This window comes from Hypomesus transpacificus, unplaced genomic scaffold (assembly GCF_021917145.1).
Source record: "Hypomesus transpacificus isolate Combined female unplaced genomic scaffold, fHypTra1 scaffold_229, whole genome shotgun sequence".
Classification (NCBI taxonomy): Eukaryota; Metazoa; Chordata; class Actinopteri; order Osmeriformes; family Osmeridae; genus Hypomesus; species Hypomesus transpacificus.
This window is the reverse complement of record NW_025813764.1, coordinates 118,239-137,992: the sequence shown is the minus strand read 5'-3', so window position 1 is coordinate 137,992 and position 19,754 is coordinate 118,239. Positions and strand designations below refer to the sequence as shown.

The 19,754-nt window shown below is 49.1% G+C and overlaps 2 protein-coding genes across 3 annotated transcripts; one reads left to right on the top strand and one right to left on the bottom strand.

The window, feature by feature from the left end:
* The first annotated feature begins 494 nt into the window (after positions 1–494).
* Positions 495–11,022, top strand: tespa1 (thymocyte expressed, positive selection associated 1). The gene is made up of 13 exons (XM_047014243.1): positions 495–750; positions 2,017–2,198; positions 2,765–2,801; positions 3,398–3,438; positions 3,535–3,588; positions 4,693–4,732; positions 5,269–5,325; positions 6,283–6,378; positions 6,643–6,851; positions 7,247–8,282; positions 8,835–8,871; positions 9,836–9,920; positions 10,943–11,022. Exons 2-13 carry the CDS (start codon positions 2,045–2,047, stop codon positions 11,020–11,022), a joined length of 1,926 nt encoding a protein of 641 aa, XP_046870199.1. The 5' UTR covers positions 495–750; positions 2,017–2,044.
* Positions 11,023–12,876: 1,854 nt separating this feature from the next.
* Positions 12,877–16,995, bottom strand: tarbp2 (TAR (HIV) RNA binding protein 2). 2 transcript variants are annotated; one of them, XM_047014241.1, is made up of 7 exons: positions 16,768–16,995; positions 16,050–16,432; positions 15,675–15,747; positions 14,859–14,976; positions 14,397–14,524; positions 13,953–14,145; positions 12,877–13,795 (listed from the first exon to the last, which is right to left on the bottom strand). In XM_047014241.1, exons 2-7 carry the CDS (start codon positions 16,352–16,354, stop codon positions 13,638–13,640), a joined length of 975 nt encoding a protein of 324 aa, XP_046870197.1. In that variant the 5' UTR covers positions 16,355–16,432; positions 16,768–16,995; the 3' UTR covers positions 12,877–13,637. The 2 variants fall into 2 exon arrangements, with proteins under 2 accessions (XP_046870197.1, XP_046870196.1); XM_047014240.1 differs by having other exon boundaries at positions 16,050–16,364.
* Positions 16,996–19,754: the final 2,759 nt, after the last annotated feature.

Below are 19,754 nucleotides of genomic sequence, written 5' to 3'. Positions count from 1 at the left end.
TGTACGCCACGTGTGTCTGTTGTCAATACTGGCACACAACTGGAACAAAGAAAGACTAGGAGCTATAAAATGCTACAACATGTGAAGGAAATAATTTGTTTATATCATTTGAAGTAATCGGACTACCACAGAATATAAAACAGGGAGACCTAATCACATTATCCAATCAGAAAAGGGAATCGTCCCCGAGCGCATTACGCCTAAGCACTGGTGCGTTTGAATTATCTCTCACAATTTGACGGGACACGGATCTTGCATGATTGAGCTTAAGAAAAAAATACGACATGGAATCTGTTATTTAAATCAAGTGAACTATTTTAAGTAGCACATTTGACCGACACGGTATTCAGCCCAATGAGTAAGATTACATGTGTCAAGGCACACGATCAAACCAATGGGATAATACTAGTGGCTAAAGCAAGGGTGGGGTCGGCAAAGTTATGCTCTAACGTTCACCCTGATTGACGTTTGACAAATGTGTGAGTGAAGGGAGGCTCAAAGGCGCCATTAACGTAAAACTGTGTCTGAAACAGTCCGCAATGTTGCTCGAAGTCCATGTCTGTCCCCTGTAGCCTAACTGGAGGATACTCCAAGATGAGTAGGGTAGGCAGCCTACTTGTGGGGTGGAACTTGGTATTTCGTGGCCACTCCCTGATGTGAGTGGCCGGTAAACCACAAGACAGGAGAAGTTGCTGAGAGCGACCTATACGCACTGACTTGAGTGGCGCAGGGAGGAGATTTCTTCAGTGGGTGGGTAGTGTATTTTATCAGTGGGGGTGTCAGTCGAGCACATGTGTCGGTGTAAACAGGAGGTTCTTCGAGGAGGAGAGTGGAGGCACCGCCCCGGGCCGCTGCCCATGGCCACGGTTACACACACCCACCGTAACACTGACAGGCGCGAGAGTTTCTTGAAGTTTTAACACCGCAGGAGTCACTAGCTCTGGAAATTTCAAAATAAAGGTTGCGGTTTAATTGATTTGATTATTGGCATCCGCAGGGTGGATTGATGAGCGATGATTTCTCTTGATTTCTCTTCGTGGCACAAAGGACTATTTTTGTGAATAAATACTAACCAAGCTATGAATATCACCATGTGAGGTAACTTTTTAAAACATGGTCTAGGAATAAGGAAATTGACAAAGGCTTCTTAAAGAATAAATGTCTGTTCTGTCGACACTATTTTTTTCTGATAGTTCCAAAATATTTTGTGTCGAAAATGTTCTGAGTACTTTGTACGCAGGCTCACCTGCGGACGCCGCAGATAGCTTACGAGCAGCGTGACAGATCGTGACATTATAGTTTGATTAATCTGCAGGATGTGTCGCAATGTTCCTCACTTTCCTCTCGACTGTCCTTTTAGTACATCCTCAAGTCTACCATCAGTTACACGCAGTTAGCCGACAGTCATAGGCAGTGCGTTTCCCGGCATTCTCTAATGAGTTAGCTCCATGATGAATGTTATGAAGTTATTTCCGTCTGAACAATATAAATCTATTTGTAGTTTGTTCAAGTGATATAGAGAACAGGAAACGATATTTAACAGAACCTGCGCCTTTTGAAGGTAAGATAACATGACTTGTAAAAACATCCGTGTAATTTTTTTATGAAGAGCTACGAATGTGAAAGCTTGTGCCGTTTGTCCTCCCGGTTTTAGCTGTGGATGGTGTTGTGGCATCTCTCATGATTTACCGCCTCTGATGCATGTTTTAGCCTCGTGAACACGTCTAATCTAGAGTAGGTCATCATCACTTCTACGACACCCATAGAGCATTTTACATAGTCCTACACATATAAATGCAATGTATCAATCTCAGCCACTATTAAAGGCTGTATAGTCACGATTTTAATAAGCATTTACTTCCTTATGGACCTGATTCTCGTAATATTCCAGCCTTGCGTGGGGGGTTTATGTAACCAGTGTGATAGCCTTGCTACCTCAGACCACGGAGAGTTGATGAAAAGCAACAGTTGTTTCGCGTGCGTCTGTCGTGAGCGCAGTGTCCTGTCCTCACCCAGGCATCCACTTTTGGTGTCACAAGTTGAAATGGAGAGTCCGTCCCCGTCGCTCAGGCGGCAAGCGTGGGTCCAGACCAGCCGACAGTGGCAGACCCTGGAGAACGATCCCCAGGCACCATCGCAACCCCCTCCTCCTCCTCCTCCTCCCTTTTTCTCCACAGAGCAGCAGCACTTCACCGATGGTCAGTATTATACATCCTAGTTTATATCGTCCAATCCTGACGGCTCTCTAATCCTAGTTTATATTATTTGTGTTACAGCACAATGGCTACCAACATCAGGATGTATAGATAGTCCTAACTAAATATGACATTTCTTCATCTTCCCTACAAACACATATAACACATACATTTCAATGTCAAACCAGGATGTAATTAACAAAATCTTCTTTGCCTTCAAAATGTGCAGCTTTATAATTGTATTGGATGGTATCGATCACAAGGGTACAATATTAATTTCATCCAAGCTTAACTTGTTTTTTTTGTAGCTCCACATCTGTACGTTCATATTAGTAGCTTTGCAGTGTCTCCCTGCATAGCCTCAGTATTGCAGCAGCTGCAGCAGCTACAGCATAACCGCTAGAACTCTGGTAGGCCTATATTTATACCTCACCTGGGGGCGGGTGCATATGCTCAACGGTCTACGGTCGGGAAAAAAGCTAAAGGAAACCACCATGTCTTCATGAAATACAATAGATGAAAAAAGGAAAGTGTGACATTTGTTGACGTAGTATGTTGTGTTCCCTCAGAATGTTGCTCCATCGAGAGCTGGCTGCTCCGCTGCGGGTGAGTGTGCGCCCCTTCCTAACCGACGTCGAGAAAATACTCTTTTTATGTGTCCGGAAGGTTCTAGAATTGCCTCCTAACGGTAGTCGGGCACCGGTTGGTGTGTCATTGTATGGAAAGTGAAGAGACACAGGCTGTGTGGAAACAAGGCCTCACTGGGACTTCCTGTCAGCTGAAAGAAAAAGAAGACAAGTGCAGTTTGTTCCTTCAGGCCTCAAACTCACTCGCTAGGAGCAGTTGGCCTGGCTGGGTACCTGTCTTGCAGTGCACACACACACGGCTATGTGACTAGTTGTTACGCTAGAGGCTGGAATGTGTGTTGAATGGGGTGTTAAGATTAAAAGACCATGGAACTACATAGCAATATTTTACATTAAGGTTTCATAAACTACCATGTAGCTATATAACAACACTTACGGTAATCATTATACTACTGTTAAAATGTTTTATTCCTGCAATTGTCTGTAATGGTGTGATGACCTGCTACTGCTTATACTGGGCTGGCCAAGAGGAAACTCTGTAAAAATATATTTAAAATCTCATCCAGTCCTTCCTGGTTGAATAAAGTTCAAATTGAAAATGTGTTTGTGTCACAGGCAGCAGCTGGGACCTGATGGTTCAGGCCAATTGCCTGGAGGTAAACCACAACATCTGATCCATATGCAGCTTTCTAACTGGCAGAGTTGACGTTGTTGTTGATGCTGGGTTAGTAAAATTCAAGTCTGTCCTGCAGAGTCGGGGCTGAGGAGCTGCAGCTTCGAGGATGACCTGAGCCTAGGGGCTGAGGGTGAGTAGAGGGATGAGGGTGAGGAGATGGAGGGATGAGGGATGAGGGTGAGGAGAGGGATGAGGGTGAGGAGATGGAGGGATGAGGGTGAGGTGATGGAGGGATGAGGGTGAGGAGATGGAGGGATGAGGGTGAGGTGATGGAGGGATGAGGGTGAGGTGATCGAGGGATTAGGGTGAGGTGATTGAGGGATGAGGGTGAGGAGATGGAGGGATGAGGGTGAGGTGATGGAGGGATGAGGGTGAGGTGATGGAGGGATGAGGGTGAGGTGATGGAGGGATGAGGGTGAGGAGATGGAGGGATGAGGGTGAGGTGATGGAGGGATGAGGGTGAGGTGATGGAGGGATGAGGGTGAGGAGATGGAGGGATGAGGGTGAGGTGATGGAGGGATGAGGGTGAGGTGATGGAGGGATGAGGGTGAGGAGATGGAGGGATGAGGGTGAGGAGATGGAGGGATGAGGGTGAGGAGATGGAGGGATGAGGGTGAGGTGATGGAGGGATGAGGGTGAGGTGATGGAGGGATGAGGGTGAGGAGAGGAATGAGGGTAAGGAGATGGAGGGATGAGTGAGAGGTGATGGAGGGATGAGGGTGAGGAGATGGAGGGATGAGGGTGAGGAGAGGGATGAGGGTGAGGTGATGGAGGGATGAGGGTGAGGTGATGGAGGGATGAGGGTGAGGTGATGGAGGGATGAGGGTGAGTAGAGGGAGGGATGAGGGTGAGTAGAGGGAGGGATGAGGGTGAGTAGAAGTGAGGCTGTGTTCAGGTGAGGCTGTGTTAAACACAATGGCTGATTTGTGTGAGTGTGTAGGTGTGTGTGCGTGTGCATATTTGTGTGAATGGAGTGTGCCTCTTTTCAACAAAGGCACAGAACACATTGTACCAACATGTAGAAATCTGCCAAGATTACAGCTGTCTGACCCCTCCTCATCCTCTGGGATCTTTATACACACATACAGTACACACACATACAGTACACACACAGCACAGACTCATGCAGCACACACACATACAGTACACACACACACAGACTCATGCAACACACACACACACATTTAGTTTGTTATGCTTGGTGTCACAGTGTTGTTCTTTGCTTTGTTGACAGCTCCTGTGTTCAGTGTTGAAGATGAAGGTCTGGGAGTGGGGTGAGAAACGAAATAACAGAGACAGGATTAGAAAAGTCTGGGCGATATATTGAATATTAGCACAAACTGAAAATTGCACTCGCACAGGCACTCTCTTCTGCTCTCTTATTGTCCTGTCACATAAGTACCTCTGCATGAATTGTTCCATGTGAGGTCCATTTTGTCAAGTTGCAAGTACCATGTTATGGCCACTGCTTAAATTTGCACTACACATTTTGTACTTTGTAACATTAGCTGTTCTATCTCAATTGTTTTGTTGTTTTTCTAATGAAGGCAAAAGAAAATCATGTTTTTTTATTATTTAAATGCAAATGCTAACATATCGAGATATATATCGAATATCGTTATTTTTTTTTTTTATAATATCGAGATATCATTTTGTTTTATATATCGCCCAGCCCTATCTCATTGTCTGGTCTCTTTCTGGTCTATCTGTTCTCTCCTCTCTCTGGTCTCTCTGTCTCGTGTGGTCTCTGTGATATCTCCCATCTGTTCGCTCTCTCTGGTGTCTCTGATATCTCCTCTGTTGTCTGCAGGAGCTGTCCTCTACTGCTTCCTCCTCCCAAGAGCCGTCAGAAAGGACCATCCACCAGGCTAGTACCCCAACCCTGAACCACTCTGACCCCAACCCTGACCCTAACCCTCCACCAGGCTAGTACCCCAACCCTGACCCACCCTGACCCTAAACCTGACCCACCCTGACCCTAAACCTGACCCCAACCCTGACCCACCCTGACCCTAAACCTGACCCACCCTGACCCACCCTGACCCACCCTGACCCACCCTGACCCTAACCCTCCACCAGGCTAGTACCCCAACCCTAACCCACCCTGACCCTAACCATGATCCACCCTGACACACCTTTACAAACCCTGACCCCAAACCTGACCCTGACCCTAACCCTAGCACCATACCAACACAGGTTGCTTTGTCAGCCAGTGACCATAACCCTTGGCTGGTTGAAAGCCTGTGTTTGGCTGGATGATTGTGTGTCTGGCTATTTGAATAGTTGGTTTGCTACCTGTGTCTGTCTGGTTGAGTGGCTGGTTGATATTGTACTTGTGTCCACATGGTTGATTTGTGTCCACATTGTTGATGTTGTATTCTCATGGTTGATGTTGCGTCCTCATGGTTGATGTTGCGTCCTCATGGTTGATGTTGCATCCTCATGGTTGATGTTGCGTCCTCATGGTTGATGTTGCGTCCTCATGGTTGATGTTGCGTCCTCATGGTTGATGTTGCGTCCTCATGGTTGATGTTGCGTCCTCATGGTTGATGTTGCGTCCTCATGGTTGATGTTGCGTCTTCATGGTTGATGTTGCGTCCTCATGGTTGATGTTGCGTCCTCATGGTTGATGTTGCGTCCTCATGGTTGATGTTGCGTCCTCATGGTTGATGTTGCGTCCTCATGGTTGATGTTGCGTCCTCATGGTTGATGTTGCGTCCTCATGGTTGATGTTGCGTCCTCATGGTTGATGTTGCGTCTTCATGGTTGATGTTGCGTCCTCATGGTTGATGTTGTGTCCTCATGGTTGATGTTGTGTCCTCAGTACCCCTGGTGAGAAGCTCCGTCTGCCCCAGCTCACCTTGGGCCACAGCATGGCTTCCAGTGGCTTCTCTTCCTCCACCAGTCGCACTGCTTTCAGGTCAGGGGTCAAACCTGGCAGAACAAAGGATTCATGAGCGTGACTAAGGATTTTTTTTACGGAAAACCATACCTTCTTCCCCCATTCTCTCTCTTCCCCTCTTTTCCTTTCTTTCCCTTACTGTCTTCTTCTCTCTCTCTCTCTCTCTCTCTCTCTCTCTCTCTCTCTCTCTCTCTCTCTCTCTCTCTCTCTCTCTCTCTCTCTCTCTCTCTCTCTCGCTCTCGCTCTTTCTCTCGCTCTCTCTCTCGCTCTCTCTCTCCCCAGTGTGTCGGAGGTCCTGCAGCTGTGTTCGGAGGATGCGGAGGACACCCTGTACCAGCTGGGCTTCGGCAGCGAGGTGGCCCAGCCCTCGGCTCGAATCCCCCCCCGCTTCCTCAGATTCCCCTCCCGGCTCGGCGGCATCAGCTTCCGGCTCTTCCTGCAGGCGCAGCTGCTGAGGCTTCGCCAGGAGGACCCCGACCTGTCCCTGGCCAGTACGCACACACACACACACACCTGTCCCTGGCCAGTACGCACATACACACACACACCTGTCCCTGGCCAGTACGCACACACACACACCTGTCCCTGGCCAGTATGCACACACACACACACCCGTCCCTGGCCAGTACGCACACACACACACACCTGTCCCTGGCCAGTACGCACACACACACACACCTGTCCCTGGCCAGTACGCACACACACCTGTCCCTGGCCAGTATGCACACACACACACACCCGTCCCTGGCCAGTACGCACACACACACACACCTGTCCCTGGCCAGTACGGCACACACACACACTAACAAACACACATCCTCACCTCTCCCTGGCCAGTACGCATACACTGGTTGTCCGTCCCCGACCAAATGTTTGTCCCACGCAGGTCGCTTCCGGCAGGTGGAGGTCCTGACAGCCATGGCAAACGCCTTCTCCTCGCTCTACTCCCACGTCTCCCGCACGCCGGTCCAGAAACTAGCGCCTCCGGACCTCAGCCTTTCCTCGCCGTCGGCTGACAGGACGACGGCGAGGTTCCTGAGCAGCGTGCGCAGCGAGCCACGCTCCCCCGTGGACCGGCTGAAGGACACCGTGTCCAGGATGTGCCTCTACACTGGGTCCTCCCGGGGCTCTGAGAACGGGACCCCGCAGCCCTCACCCAGGAAGAGGGCCAGCCTGCCCGACCTGGTGGACCTGCTGATGGAGAATACCAGCGAGCGGGCCAGGGTAGAAGACCAGGGTTCAGGGGTAGAGGACCTGGGGTCAGGGGTAGAGGACCTGGGGTCAGGGGTAGAGGACCAGGGTTCAGGGGGGAGGGTAGAGGACCAGGGTTCAGGGGGGAGGGTAGAGGACCTGGGGTCAGGGGTAGAGGACCTGGGGTCAGGGGTAGAGGACCTGGGATCAGGGGTAGAGGACCTGGGGTCAGGGGTAGAGGACCAGGGTTCAGGGGAGAGGGTAGAGGACCAGGGTTCAGGGGGGAGGGTAAAAGACCAGGGTTCATGGGTAGAGGACCAGGGTTCAGGGGTAGAGGACCAGGGTTCAGGGGTAGAGGACCAGGGTTCAGGGGTAGAGGACCTGGGGTCAGGGGTAGAGGACCAGGGTTCAGGGAGGAGGGTAGAGGACCAGGGTTCAGGAGTAGAGGACCAAGGTTCAGGGAGGAGGGTAGAGGCCCAGGGATCAGGGGGGAGGGAAGAGGACCAGGGTTCAGGGGTAGAGGACCAGGGTTCAGGGGGGAGGGTAGAGGACCAGGGTTCAGAGGGGAGGGTAGAGGACCAAGGTTCAGGGGTAGAGGACCTGGGTTCAGGGGGGAGGGTAGAGGACCAGGGTTCAGGGGTAGAGGACCTGGCTTCAGGGGGGAGGGTAGAGGACCAGGGTTCAGAGAGGAGGGTAGAGGACCAGGGTTCAGGGGGGAGGGTAGAGGACCAGGGTTCAGAGGGGAGGGTAGAGGACCAGGGTTCAGGTGTAGAGGACCAGGGTTCAGGTGTAGAGGACCAGGGTTCAGGGGGGAGGGTAGAGGACCAGGGTTCAGGTGTAGAGGACCAGGGTTCAGGGATAGAGGACCAGGGTTCAGAGGGCTCTCCCAGCATCCTTCCCATGTCATACCAGGAACAGTCAGTTTGTGACTCGCAAGAACATACTTACCCCACTTGGTTGATGCCGGTTGCCGTGGTTACTCAGGACTTTACCCGCCTTCCGATAGCAGAGCACGTCAACATGGCGCCCTTCTACTGCCCCGCCCCTCAGATAAGCCCCACCCCTCTGGTGATCACTGCGCCTATTACACTCCCCACCCCTCAGATAAGCCCCACCCCTCAGAGAGACTTGGGGGTCACGCCTTCTTGCCGCATCACCGTGACTGGCTGGGAAGGCGACAATGTCACTTCCTGTTCCACACCAGGAAGTACGGAGAAAGTCCGTATTTCAGACGGTCGGCAAACCAGAGAGTTGCTGATCACAGGGACTCTGTTCCCCTCCAGCACCCTACAGCAGACCAACTCTTTTGAGCTGGAGGAGGTGGGTCGTCTAACCACATTACCATGGTGATAGCGTAGCTTCAGGAAATGCAACAATAGGTGCGTTCAACTTCATGCAGCGCCGGCGGCGCCGACAGCCGGCTGTAGCCTGCTGCCTTGAAGCTGAGAATGCCATTGGCTGCTTCAAGACAGCCGGGCTGCAGGCGGCTGCAGGCGACGCCGGCGCTGCATGAAGTCGAACGCACCTATTGTTGCATTAGCCAGGTGACTCCCAACACTAACAAAAACATTTTTTATAACGTTTTCAAAACGTTTTGAAAACAAAAGTTATGAAAGTTTGAGAAAATATTTAGGAAAAAAAGGTTTGAAAAAAACGTGAAAGGTCGAGGAAAAAAAAAAATCCCCCAAAACGTTTTCATCATTGAGGAGTACCTGATGAGGACTATACTATACTCTGCTTTTTTTTTTACTCTACTCTGAAAAAAAAGTTTTGAAAAAGAGAATAAATATTTCAGGAAACGTTAAAAAAAAAATCCCCCTGAAGTTTTGAAAGGTAGAATTTTTTTTTTTTGAAAGGCTACAAAAAGGTTGAAAAAATATTTGAGGAAAAAAATGATTGAACAAAAGTTTAAAAGGTTGAAAATGTATAAAATACAATAAACTGCATCATTGATGAGTACTTGATGAGGACTATACTCTACTGTACCTATTGTACTCTGCTCTGCTTTAATCTACTCGGTTTTATGATTCTCTGTTCTCCTCTCTCCTCTCCTTTCACCTGTGTGTGAAAAAAAGGTTTTTGGGGAAAAAATGTAAAGGTTGAAACATAATATTGTATTATATATATCTTTTTTTCAAGGTTTGAAAATATTTACACCCCAAAAGTTTTGAAAGGTTCAACAAATATTTTCCCAAAAAGTTGAAAGGTTAAAAAAAAATAATCTTGAAACTTTTTTGTGTTGTGTGTAAATATATGTATCTGAGAGGCTGTGATGTTGAACCAGGTTGTCATTGCTGGCGAGGACGAGCCTGAACAGGACAGTCCTGGGATGATGGGTTTACTGGGATCCTCGGGGCTCCAACTCAAAGGTGAGTTAAACATATTTTACCTGTCGATTCTGAATGATCTTCACAAGGTCAACATTCAGTGTGGTACTAAATACTGTAGTTGAGATATTATTTTTGTTGTTGCTCCCTGCTTGGTAGCTGACGTGGTAATTTTGCCGTGTCTGGTAAATACAAACCATTCCTTGACTATGACCACAAACGTTAGAGCAACGGACTTCCTTAATTTTCTGCTGCACTTCATGCATTATTTGCACGTGACTTTAGATCAAAGCATCTGCTAAATTAGACACATTTAAAATTCAAATATTATTCCTACACCCTATAGCTACAGTCTCTAAATGACCAGCCAGAGTTTGTTTAATATACACCCCCAGGCTGCGCTGTGGGCTGTGGGTGAGAACTCCACGCTATTCCAAACAAGACTGTTAGTGTTGCTGAGTATGTGTGAACTAAAGGGTGCGTTCTTCGCTCTTACCCACCCGCCGTTAGCAGCCAAACCATCTCACACATTTCCTCACACGTTCTTCAGAATGTCGACCATTTAACAGTAAATGCTCGAGGTGGTACTGAGAAAGATGTCAGCGTTTTTCTGTCTTGTGCCTCCTGTTCCACTCGGTGGTGTTGACGTTGGTTTTGCTGCACTGTCCTAAGCACTGTTGTAGTTGAGATATGGTCTCACCGTGCCTGGTAACTGAGATGTGGTTACTTTGCCCGGTAAATACAGACCGTTCCTTGAATAAGGAAGGACGCTAAAGAGAATAAGCTCTGACTCATCACCCTATCAAGAGAGATCGGTTTAGCATAGGGGTAAAGCATTCTAATGTAGTTCAAGAAGTTGCAGATTCAAATCTACCGTCTTTCGCTTTGGGTCAACATGTCTGTTATCTAAACACATGATATCATCAGGGGTTATTTCCGGGATCTCTGACTGTGCATACAAGTCAGGCTGTAAGACAACTGTATCACATCTTTAGACAGGAGTGCCTGTATGTGTGTGTGTTGCGCTGTGCAGGTGTGCCCCTAAGTGTGTGCGTCTCTCACAGGTCTGGTGGGTCGTGGGGACAGTCTCCAGTCAGACAGCAGCGGCTATGCAGAGGAGGACATCAGCCTTCCAGACAGCTGACCTCCGGGGTCGACCCTCCCTCCTGCTCTGGTAGACAACTGACGGCCTGTGCAGCTGGGCACCACTCATCTATTGTAGTTTGTGTGAAATAACCCTTTAAATGCGTGATATTACAAATGAATGTAGTAAGATGCTTGCTGTATGTGGAAAATTGCATGTAGGAACAGTATTTATTGAATTAGGATGAAAAGTGTGGACGTGTGTGAGAAACATCACTGGAGCCATCAAGCAAAGAGTGAATCTGTTTCAAATGTATTTGAAAAATATTTTATTCAAAATGATATTAATAAAACAGATCATAAAACTTAGGACCCTTGCAGGCCACGTTTCAGATCAATCAGTCTTCATATTAGGAGACCATCGCACCAGCTAGCAGGACTATCCTAGCCAGTGGCTAGCAGGCCTACGCTAGCAAGCGGCTATAGTGGACTATCCTAGCCAGTGGCTAGCAGGCCTACGCTAGCAAGCGGCTATAGTGGACTATCCTAGCCAGTGGCTAGCAGGCCTACGCTAGCAAGCGGCTATAGTGGACTATCCTAGCCAGTGGCTAGCAGGCCTACGCTAGCAAGCGGCTATAGCGGACTATCCTTGCTAACAGGACTGTCCTGCTAGCTGCTAGCAGGACAATCCTAGCTGCATTTTTCCAGATGACAAGTGAACTCGCCAACACATTTAATTAAAACAGACCAATTTAACATATCAGTGGAAGAGCTTAATTATTGGCATCTGCTTTCCGAAAAAAAATAGGTGGGACGAATGCGTCGGACGACACCAACAATATTTTTACCAACAATGTGACCCTTCCAGAGGTAGATAAAACAAGGCAGAGTGGGTCAGGGCGGTTGCCACGGTTACTTTCCCCGCAACTACACCTGCGGGCCCTCGGCAACCTGGCCGGATGAGGCAGGCGAGTGCCTGGTTACCGGGGAGGTAAGACAATCCTCAGCCATTTATAAAAAAGAGAAACAGAGGAGTGAAGATTGGGACAAAAGATACAGTTGTGTGGATTTAACCGATGCTGAGAGAAAATATAAAACTGTAATCCAGATTAAGATGCTAAATCTAAGAATCTTTGATTAACTACCGTGACTTGATGAATGGCGGTGAGGGGGTTGAGCCTTGTGAAAAAGTGTTCCACTGACGCGGGATGAACAAGCACAGTGACATCTACTGGCCTAAAGATAGACACAGCAACAACATGATCTATTCAGAACTGGGGAAGTGGGGGAGGACGATGCGAGGAATGTAAAGTGTAGGTGTTATTTTCTTGACCTTTCAGAATCAAGTTTGTCCACTAAAAAAACCTGCTTTCTACTACTGTGAACAACATGCCAGAGACTACATTGACATACATCTCAAAGCAAGCCTAACACTGGGCCGTGTCGGACCAAAATACAGTTTCAAACGGGGTTATAGCAAACACAGACATACATAACACATAACCATTGGTCAATTTACAAAATAGCCACACAGTTAATGCCAGTGGTGTCAAGTACAAAGCAGTGGGCATGATGCCAGTGTACCAAGCACCACCAAGCCCGGGAGAATCACTGCTCAGGTTAAAAGAGGCATGCAGGAAATCCTGGAGGTAGCTCACTGTGTCCATAACAGACAAACCACTAGTTACTAATCTTAACTTCAGTTAAGTTAATCTATCTGACAAGGCAATGAGCACAGGTCTGGCAGTAAGGGCAGAGGTGGTAGTTTGGGGTAGATTCTTAGTATTTGCCTTCACCAGAGTCATCAGGGGAACAGAAGTTCAAATCTTCTCAAACTGAAATCAGTCTAGATACTGTTGAGTGTCAAACTCATTTCGGGAATAATTTTTCCACAAGTCCAATAATTACATATTTGACGGATCAAATCATTTTTTTCCTGCTACAGGTGGATATGGTGGCACATAATCTGAAGGCAAGCAGGAGGCATTTTGGAGTCCAATAAGCGCCTGGGCTAAAGGCTTGGTTCTGGCCTGGGCTATAAAGGGCCTGGGTCTGGCCTGGGCTAAAAGTCTGGTTCTGGCCTGGGCTATAAAGGGCCAGGGTCTCGTCCTGGCCTGGGCTAAAAGTCTGGTTCTGGCCTGGGCTATAAAGGGCCTGGGTCTCGTTTTGGCCTGGGCTAAAAGTCTGGTTCTGGCCTGGGCTATAAAGGGCCTGGGTCTGGCCTGGGCTAAAGGCCTGGTTCTGGCCTGGGCTATAAAGGGCCAGGGTCTCCTCCTGGCCTGGGCTAAAAGTCTGGTTCTGGCCTGGGATAAAGGCCTGGTTCTGGTCCTGGCCTGGCTAAAGGTCTGGTTCTGGCCTGGGCTAAAGGCCTGGGTCTGGGCTGGCGTGATCTGAGTCCTTGTCTCCTTGGGGTTTAGGGGCAGATAAGGGGGCAGGTAAGGGGATCTGGGGAGGCAGATAGGGGTTCTTCCAGAGGACATCTAGAGGCACGAAGACGAAGAGATAAATATCAGGTCTCCTGATTGGCCGAGGGGAAAGTCTCTCCTCCCCTCTGGGGCAGTTCATTACTCATTCGGGGTTAAAGCGGTCCGCAGGGGTCGTTTCCGTGGCTACGGTCACATCCGTCCGCTCCCGCAGTCAATTCCGCCAGAGTTCCAGGCGTTGGGGAGGATGACATCACTTCCCTCCGGCCATGATCTTGAGGTACTGAAGTGCATTGTGGGCCGCGCTGGAGCGCGCGGCGTCCTGGCTGGGGGCGAAGCCGTGGCAAACTGTGATTGGCTGAGTGGACAGCTCCACCAGACACTGGCACAGCCCACTCAGACTGCGCTCCTCTGGAAGTGAGGGAGGGAGACAAGACAACCAATCAGATCAATCGCATATCTCTCAAACTGTCACGGTAAAGAGAGAGAGATAGAGAGAGACTGAAAGGGAACCCTCACCTATGTAAAGGTAGCAGAGGGAGGGGGTGAGGGAGAAATGGGGACATACCTATGTCCAGGTAGCAGATGTCGAATCGCTGCTCCTCTGAGAGGTCGCTGAGCAGGGAGCAGAAGTTGGAGCTGGGCATGCCGAGGGGGTGGCTCCGGAGATGCAGGATCTTCTCCCCAGCAGAGTTACGCAGGGAGTCCCAGGTGCAGCCCAGACCTTTACACTTCCCTGACTCCACTCGGCTGCCCATGTGCTGCGCCGAGGACACAAAACAAAGGGTCGCTGTTGTTCACCACTTGGTGTATGGAACCGTGCAGCAAAACCACTAGTGTTTTCAACAGAACAATATTTCACCCCTTGGTGGTTTACCTGGATGTTTGTCATTAGGCCTGTGCAGAGTTCTCTAGCCCCCCAGGACCTAGCCCCCAAGTGTTACCATGGTGAAAGTGTGTGCCCCCACCATGTGTTACCATGGTGACGGTGTTGCCATAGTGAAGGTGTTACCATGGTGAAGGTGTCCTCCTCAGTCTCAGCCTCATGGCTGCTCCTCAGGTCAACAGGGACATCATGGATACGGGACAGCATCTTAGCGGCCGCGTTCCGCTTGGCCAGCTTCTTAGAAGTGCCACTTCCTGTGTAACAGGAAACCAGGTCAGTATGGAGTTCAGTAGAGTTCAGGAAAACAGAGTAGAGTAAAATAAGTAATTACATTTTATTTATAAAGCACTCTAACACAGCAAAGCTGACTGAGGTGCCAAACAAAAGCACAAAAAAAGACATAAAATACAAATACAAACAGTCAATAACAGTAAAACAAGTAACAACAAAACTCAAAAGGTAGTGGTACAAAAAGCAACAATTACATCTCAACTACAATATTAACATCACTCATTTCTTCAAAACTCTCTGTAGGAACAAATATCTATTTCAATCCATTTCTATGAATCCTCGTGGAGAACACAGCACCTATTTCTATGAACCTCTCGACGCGGCAGGTCATGGTGAACTCCTTGCGGTGAGCGGGTCCCGACTCCTGGGTGACGGTGTAATCTGGTAGGCGCCAGCCCTTCTGCACTACCAGCTCCTGGGGAACACGCAGGTTCACGACACGCACCATGGATAATACACACCCTGTATACACACCATCCATAATACACACCATGTATACACACCATGGATAATACACACCCTGTATACACACCATCCATAATACACACCCTGTATACACACCATCCATAATACACACCATGTACAGTACACATTATACCATGTGTGGGGATGGGTATAGCTCAGTGACAGAAAATTTGACTACCGATTTAGAGGTTTCAGGTTCAAATTCCCCCCATTATCATCATCATTATATTGCTTGATTTCCAGGCATCCCCAACACCGCAGACAATGTGTGTGTGTGTGTGTGTGTGTGTGTGTGTATGTGAGACAGGGGGAGAGGGGCGAGACTGAGTGAGAAGGGGGAGACAGGAGAGGGGAGACAGGAGGGGGGAGACAGGAGAAGGGAGACAGGAGAGGGTAGACAGTAGGGGGGAGACAGGCAAGGGGAGACAGGAGACAGGTGAGGGGAGACAGGTGAGGGGACACAGGAGACAGGTGAGGGGAGACAGGCGAGGGGACACAGGCGAGGGGAGACAGGCGAGGGGAGACAGGCGAGGGGAGACAGGAGAGGGGAGACAGGTGAGGGGAGACCAGAGAGGGGAGACAGGAGGGGGGACACAGGCGGGGGGAGACAGGAGACAGGTGAGGGGACACCGGAGGGGGGAGACTCACCTGGAGAGCTCCCACAGGGTTGCACTCAGACTGTTGGGACGAGCTGCTGGAAGTCTTCATCTCTAATGGTGGGCTACACATACAGGACAGTCAGTCTACGAGCACTGAACAATCTGAGACAATGGAGCTGGCACGCAACCCTGATTAGGATCGTCAAACACATTACTGTCCCGTAACGTAACTGTGCCTGGTAAATACAGCTCTTTTGTAGACTCTGACCACTGAAACAGCCTAATGTGGGAACTATCACTTCTGATCCTTAACCTTCTGCTTCATTTTCTATGAGCGCTATTTGTGTGTCGCTTTGGAGAAAAGCGCCTGCTAAATGGTTGAAACGTCAATGTACTGTACAGAGCAGAAACAGTCACTGCTCACCTCTCTCCGTCAACTGCCGCCTCCACCGCAACGAACGCCTCTCCTCCTCCACAAACGACAACAGAACTGCCGGCGCCTGCTTTCAGCATCTTCAGGGCAGCCTCGGCTGCCTTGTGCTTCGCTGCCTTCTTACTTGGGCCTTGACCGGTGCAACTGATGTCTCCCACGGACACGCGGAACGTGAAGTTGGGTTGGTGCGCCTGACCCTCTGCCTTAAGCAGATCGTACACTGGAGTCTTGCCTATCCTCGTTCCATACTCCTGCAGAAGACTGATGGGCGTCTTGCCGGGGTTCACAGTCAGCATTTGCTCAATACTGGCACGGGAACGAGAGGAGAAGACACGATCGGCATTCCGATGACATTCGGATACACCGACATCCACCTGTACATTTATGTCGATTCGGGATTAAATTGCTAGCTAACGTTATCTAGTGTTTACAAACAGGCCCGGTCTGTATGCATCATCGGTCATAGTCATAGACTACTAGTCTCGAGTAGCTAGTTTCAAAGCTAACGGCAGCTAACCCTATGTTTAACACTGTAGATGTTGTGACAGCCAAGGAGTCTTTAGTAAACTATACCAGGTAGGTATATACACAATAAGATAACAGTATAGTGACAATTCAATGCTAAAAATATGCTATTTTTTGGCGAATCATACTTACAGTTGAGAACAGATCGGTTAGGTAGCTAGCGAGACTGCTAACACATGCTTACCTAGAGCTCCCAGCGTTACTCTTGCAGCTGCCTGGTGCTATCTCGTCGGTCATCCCCTACAGACGAAGATAGAGCCAATCGGTTCCGGATTGCCAGTCCGCCCCACCAAAAAGAGACGCTTGCTTTCATCAGCCGATGTTTTCCGCGGAGGACGAGGCAGCGACATGAGAAAACACCGCTATCTCACCGTCCCAACGAGCGAACATGCGGTTGTTTGGAGAGGTGATGACGCACTGTGAACCTTACTCGTTTTCGACTGCTCATTGGCCTGTTTGAGGGGGATACTCGTTTTGTAATGCAGCGCGCTCCGATTCCCCTCCGGCCGCCTGGTGAGTTAGACAAAGGATCCAACATTGCACGATTGAGACTGGTTATTAGATCACCTATATTGAATTATATTACACGATGACTGTCAGTTAATATTGCATCTTCAATGAACATACTATAGTACAAACCAGAACATAATCACCCAATCACCCGGAGAGAAGGTAGCGAAGACGCTCCTCTGAAACTCTGTAACTCTCGGTTTTACCTCTAGAGGGCGCCAGGTAATTTACTAAGTTTTATTGTACGTGGCCTTTCAGAGCGAGCGACTCCCCTGTCAGGACTCTGTCAGTCCACGAGGGCCTCAGGGGCTCGCGGATGCTGTCTGTAATGAGTCCGATCTCGGTTTGAGCCCGTTCCACTCCGCCGTCACTGCAAGGTGGTTTAGCTATGCAACAGCGCGAGATCACCCTGTGACGAGATGTGGGTCTCCATCTTTGTCATTTTGTCTTTCATTCATTCATTTCCCGCGCACCTGCTTTGCAAGCGACGGGCAAAACGGGCGGTGCTTGCATGAGTATTTACATACTGTATTATGGGATGGTTAGATGAGTATTTACATGCTGTATTATGGGACGGTTGGATAAGTATTTACATGCTGTATTATGGGACTGTTGGACGAAAAAACGACGACATGGCTGTAAACGTTCACGAGCCGTTCTCAGGCCAAACCCCTTTCCTGCACATTATGCAACCTTTCATCACTTGCAGTGTTTGAAAAAAAAATATTCGCCTCCTTTTTTCTCTCCCCCCTCTCATATACCCTTATGACGTTTGGGGTTCTCATTTGGAGTTATGGTCAATGTGGATTGTGACCTGAAATAAATAAATAAAGCCTTGGGCATTTCTTTTGATCCGATGCTAACTATAACACATGCTCACTCACGCACAAGCACCACACATACGCACATACCCATAACCCCCCCCCCCCCCCCCCCCCCCCCCCCCCCCAAACAACACAAACACACACACACTTGGCCTGGGGAGTATAGGTATGTGTGGTTGTGCTTTTGCCAAAGTCATCAGTTTATCTCGAAGTGACTCACTCGTAGCGTTACGATATATGGACAGTATTTTTTCCCCGTCTCTTCCTTCTCCACGTGATGTGTTTCCTTTTTTTGTGTGTGTTTTGATCCGTCTCCCGCGGCAGGGTCGGTCGTGGCGAGGCGCGGGTTTGAATGGCGCTCCGGTGTTATTTTTGGCGGCGGCAGCGGTTGGTGGCTCTCGGGGAGAGAGGAGACTGAGAGGAGAGCGGAGAGTCCAAACCCCAGGCTGTTTAAGGGATTTCTGTCTGAGAGAATTGCTCTGTAATGATCCTCGGGTCATTATAGACACACACACACACACACTCAGGATAAGACTTGCACGTATCTTAACACACAAACACACTCAGGACACTGCTTGCAGATGCACACTATGTTATATTTCTTATGCCTCCCATTCATACAACACAGTATCCAGCAACATTTCTACCTGCAAATTTGTATTCCTTGTATTGTAGTTCAGATTATACTGCACACATATGTATACATACACCCAATCACACCTAAAGTCTAAAACAAATCTTATACACCTTCAATCCAACTTAAAATCTAAATATATAACGTACATTCAGACACATCTCTCATTTTCCTAGTGTCCCGGAGAGACACTTTAAGTCAAAAGACTTGAAATTCACTTCAGTTAAATCGAGGAGATTCCAGAGTTCAGTTTGAGCGTCTGTCACCATGACGACCCCCAGCTGTGACGAGCCCCAGGCCCCTCCCCCTCTTAGCCACACCACGCTAAAACACAACAGGGTTTTCAGTCTGCCTTTGGCCTGACATCAAGAGAATATTATTATTCTATTTTATTTATTTATATTTGGTGGTGGTAGTGTGTGTGTGTGTGTGTGTGTGTGCCTGTTAACCCACAAAGATATTTCAATTTCTTCAGGATATTAAATAAACATGCAGCAGCAGTTTCAGAGAGGCACAGCCAGCCAGTGGGTTTGGGGGGATGGTGGTGGCGTGTGTGTGTGTGTTCGTGTTATGTGTGTGTACGTGGTGAGTGTGTCCCAGTGGTGTGTATCCGTGTGTGTGGACTGTGCGTGTGTCTGTGTGAGTGGGGGGCTGTTTGTGTGTGTGTACGTGGTGTGTGTGTATGTAGTGTGTGTGTGCACGTAGTGTGTGTGTGTACGTGGTGTGTGTGTGCACTTGGTGTGGGTGAACTGTATATATGTGCGTATGTGTACGAGTGGAGTGTGGTGTATGTGGAGTGTGTGGTGTGTGTGTGTGTGGAGTGTGTGTGTGTAGAGTGTGTGTGTGGAGTGTGTGTGGTGTGTGTGTGTGGAGTGTGTGTGTGGGGGGGGGTTGTGGCCATGGCTCCAGGGGAGTGAAGCAGCTCATGGTCAGGGCCCCCACCGGACACACTGGCGCCTCTCACTGGACGCCTGAACCACCAGGACCCTGCCAGCACCCGCTCTGCTGCCAACCCACATCTCTCTCTCTCTCTCTCTCTCTCTCTCTCTCTCTCTCTCTCTCTCTCTCTCTCTCTCTCTCTCTCTCTCTCTTTCTCTCTCTCACTCTCTCTCTCTCCCTCCCACTCTCTCTCTATCTCTCTCTCCCACTCTCTTTCTCCCTATCTCTCCCTCCCTCCCACTCTCTCTCTATCTCTCTCTCCCA